The 4162-nt window shown below is 38.8% G+C and overlaps 1 protein-coding gene across 1 annotated transcript; it reads right to left on the bottom strand.

Moving 5' to 3' along the window:
- Nucleotides 1-1746: 1746 nt before the first annotated feature.
- On the bottom strand, nt 1747-2418 carry LOC110944157. The gene has a single exon (XM_022185871.1). It carries the CDS (start codon nt 2416-2418, stop codon nt 1747-1749), a length of 672 nt encoding a protein of 223 aa, XP_022041563.1.
- Nucleotides 2419-4162: the final 1744 nt, after the last annotated feature.

Raw genomic sequence — 4162 nt, 5'->3', positions numbered from 1 at the left:
CTGGAATTTAGATTTTTCATTTTGGTCCCTTCCTAAGATAACTATGGCAGAATGTCAATTTTGGTCCCTGAACTTCAGAATCTTGCATTTCGGCTCATTTTTGACACGTTTAAGCCCCGTTAACCTCATTTCAAGGCTCTAAAATGAAGTTATAGTATAGGGAACTAGAAATGTGCTAAAAAATATCCCGGATGTCGGCTCGTTTGGTCGTACGGTTGCGTTGTTCGGTAAATTACGACGGAAGTCGTAACGAACGCAAAAACGATCCAAATCAAGCGACGAATGGAATTTTCTTATGCCAAACACTAAAATAAAATATTTTAATGCTTACATAAATTTTTGGATGTCCGGATATATTCAGAACGTAAGATATGCGCGAAAATGCAAACTTATGCACTTTTTGACGCTTTTAGTCCCTGAATGACCAAAAGTTTATTTTTGCGCACCAAACACCTCAAAGCCTAATTCTAAGCTATGTAAAGGATATTTAGGGCATATTTAACTTATGATCAAGTTCCGGAAGGTTCGTTACTATACGAATCGGTATAGTTTCGCAGTTTGACACAATTAGTCCCTGCGATCGAACAAGCTCTATTTCAACACACCAAACCATCCAAAACTTATTTCTAAGTTATATGGAGGTTATTTAAGGTATGTTAAGCCTATTTCACTATTCCGGAGTGTTGGTTGCGTTAAACTGGTTATATTTACGCATCAGTGCGCGTATAACCTTCCAGAAAGCGATTTAGAGTTTGAAATCGGACAAGAATTGATATGTGCAAACGATACACATATTTTTACAAATCCCAAGTATGAAATATGATATTTCTTTGGTTTGGCATTTGTTTGATGGTTGAAGTGACACAGGTGTCACAACCGCCTGTCAAGTTTTGGCCTAAAGGACAGCGCCTGAAATTTGATGTAAACATAAAGGACAAAACTTGTAATTTACTCTTTAAAATTATTGGAGTAGTACAGTAAAGCAAGCGTTGCCATTAATATAATAATAATGAACCAGATATTTTAATTTTGAAAAAATACTCATTATTTGGTAATTTTTAATAAATCATTTATTAATATCTAATAAAACTCTCTCGGATATCCGAAATATTTGATTTTTCTTTTCTAAAAAAAGTATATTCGGAATTTTGAATATTCAGAAATTAGGCAATTACAAACCCTTAACGACATTATGCATGAACTACATTATGTGTTATGATGTGTATGTTACGTTATGGTATGTTTTTTCCGAGGGTTAGGTGTCCTTATGATTTTCTTTTAAATTTAGAACTCACTCAGCAACACCAACTTTTGCATGTATATCAGACTGATTTCGGTTCGCTTTATTGGACTAGGATCTCTTATTCTCTTTGGTTGGATTATGGAGGTACCCTGTATTCCAAAAGACTTATTTTAAGTACACTTTATTGGATCGGGATCTATTTGGTTGGATTACAGAGGTACCTTGTATTTCGAAAGATGACATTTTTCATTTATATCTTTTATTATGAAGCCAGATTTGTTTTATTGTTTATGGTAAATTTTATGGATTGCATGACTTTTACCCTGCAGTGGTTATATGACATTCTAGTTAAACCATGTGTGCTTAGAATTCACCTACTGTGAGGCCTTCCGGGTTTAGGGTTTTTTTTTTTCGAACGGAAAAACACTTTATATATAAATATAAAGAGCCAGCAAGAAGCTGGAGAAACAACAAAAGAAAAAGAAAAGACAAAGAAAAACGAATTACAAAATGTCTAAAACATCAAACACTACCCATTTATCCCAAGACGGGTTCTTAATCTTGGCTCTATTACAGAACCAAAGAAAAGAGTCCTCCTTAATTAACTCCACCGACTTCATAACCGGGATAAAGGTACCTTCGAAGACCTTCGCGTTCCTGGCACTCCAAATCCTCCAGACCGTGGCAATGACAATGGTGTACACTAGACGTTTCCAAATAGGGCTGCCCGGGCTTTCTTTAATAACCCTGACTAAGTCCACCAGAGTGGAACACTCAGCCGGAAAACGAATGCGGGTCCAGGCTAACACGTTCCACCAAATGCATTTAGCCCACAAACAGGTACAAAAAATATGATTTGGGCTTTCTGGTTCGAGCCCACAACGAGGGCACCCAACATCAGCCACCGGAACCCCCCTACGAACCAACCCCTCTCTCGAGGCTATTCTTCCAATGAGGGCTCTCCACAGAAGGAGATTACCTTTCGGTGTGGCCCAACCATTCCAGACAAGTTCAGGATCATCTGGCACATCGGCCCATTTAGCGTCTTCAAGATCTTTCCTGACCTGTTTGACCGAAAAGAACTCATCTGAAGATGTCCTCCATCTCCAGACGCCATTGACAACAATCAAATATTGATTCAAATTGATTCCTTTCAATTGAAAAGAATCACCCATTTTCCCAATATCTTTCCACACTCCATGAACAGAATTTTTAACAGGAATCAAAAGACTATTCGAGTTATTATCATGAACAGAAGCTATGACTTTGGCCTAGAGCTGATTCGGATCCGACTTGAATCTCCACCACCATTTAGCTAACAACGCATGATTGAAATCCGTAATACTACCAATCCCAATTCCTCCTCTTTTTCTTGATTTTAACATCCCTTCCCATTTGACCCATCTAAGCTTTTTAGTGGTATCAGAAAAGCCCCATACAAAGTCTCTACGTATTTTTTCGAGTTTATTAAGAATGCATTTAGGGGCAGCAAAAAGTGATAAGAAATACGAGGGTAGACTTCCCAGCACAGATTTAGCTAAGGTAACTCTACCCGAAAACGAAAGGTATCTGGCCTTCCATTTAGACAACTTGGATCTGAATTTGTCCACCACCAGAGCCCAAAATTTAGCACGGTTCATGTTGACACCAATAGGGATACCAAGATAGGTGAACGGCAAAGAACCAACCTCACAATTCAGCAAACTCGCCAACCTTAATTTTTCGTTGTCTATTAACTCTGAACTCGAACAACTTGCTTTTTTGATAATTGACTTTGAGACCCGACACAAGATATAACCATCTAAGGAGACGGTTGAGGGTTAACACATTTTCTTCCGACCACTTACCCACAAAGAGCACATCATCTGCATAACATAGGTGGGATATAACAGGACCGCCATTCGGAAGCTGAAACCCTTGGAACAAATCAGCAGCCATCGCTCTATCCATAAAAACATTTATAATCTCCATGGCTATGATGAAAAGAAAAGGAGAGATGGGGTCTCCCTGTCTTAATCCCCTTTTGAACTTAAATTCAGCCGTTGGCGAGCCATTTACAAGAACCGAACCCATACCAGAGGAGAGGCAACCTTTGATCCAACTAATCCACTTGTCAGGAAAGCCCAAGTAATGCATCATAAGGAAAAGAAATTTCCAATTTAAGGAGTCGTAGGCTTTCTCGAAGTCAACTTTAAAAATGAGCATTTTCTCTTTATTCTTCTTAGCCCAAGAGACCGATTCGCTTATGATAAGCGGGCAATCAAGAATATTTCTACCTCCAATAAAGGCCGACTGCGTAGGGGAGATAATCTCTTTGATAACCCTCTTCAGACGATTTGCCAACACTTTGGTGATAATTTTGTAGACCGACCCCACAAGCGAGATAGGCCGAAAGTTATTAATCACTTGGGGGTCTTTGGTTTTTGGGATGAGTGCCACAAATGAAGAATTACATCCTTTGCTTATAACTCCATTGCTGTGAAAATCACACATAACCCCCAAGATAAGATGCTTAAAATCCTTCCAAAAGTGTTTAAGAAACTTTAGAGTAAACCCGTCGGGACCCGGGGCTTAGCCCCCATCACACCCTTTTAAGGCATTCCAGACTTCCGCTTCAGAAAACTCCTCACAGAGAGCAGAGCTACTATTGGCCGAAATACAAGGAAGACCATCACTACTAAATTTGGGTCTACGCCGAATTGGTTCCGAAAATTGCTTTTGAAACCAATTTTTAATCTCATTTTTTAACTCTAACGGGTCACAAAAAAACTTATCATCAAACTTCAACCCGTTAATTCTAGAACTCGCTATATTAACATTTAGCATCTTGTGAAAGAAAGCAGTGTTATCGTCACCTGATTTCAACCAATTTATTCTGGCCTTTTGAAGAATGTCATTGGCCTTAGAAGCATCCAAGGC

The sequence above is a fragment of the Helianthus annuus genome, chromosome 5 (genome assembly GCF_002127325.2).
Source record: "Helianthus annuus cultivar XRQ/B chromosome 5, HanXRQr2.0-SUNRISE, whole genome shotgun sequence".
NCBI lineage: Eukaryota > Viridiplantae > Streptophyta > Magnoliopsida > Asterales > Asteraceae > Helianthus > Helianthus annuus.
This window is presented reverse-complemented; position numbering and strand designations above follow the sequence as displayed.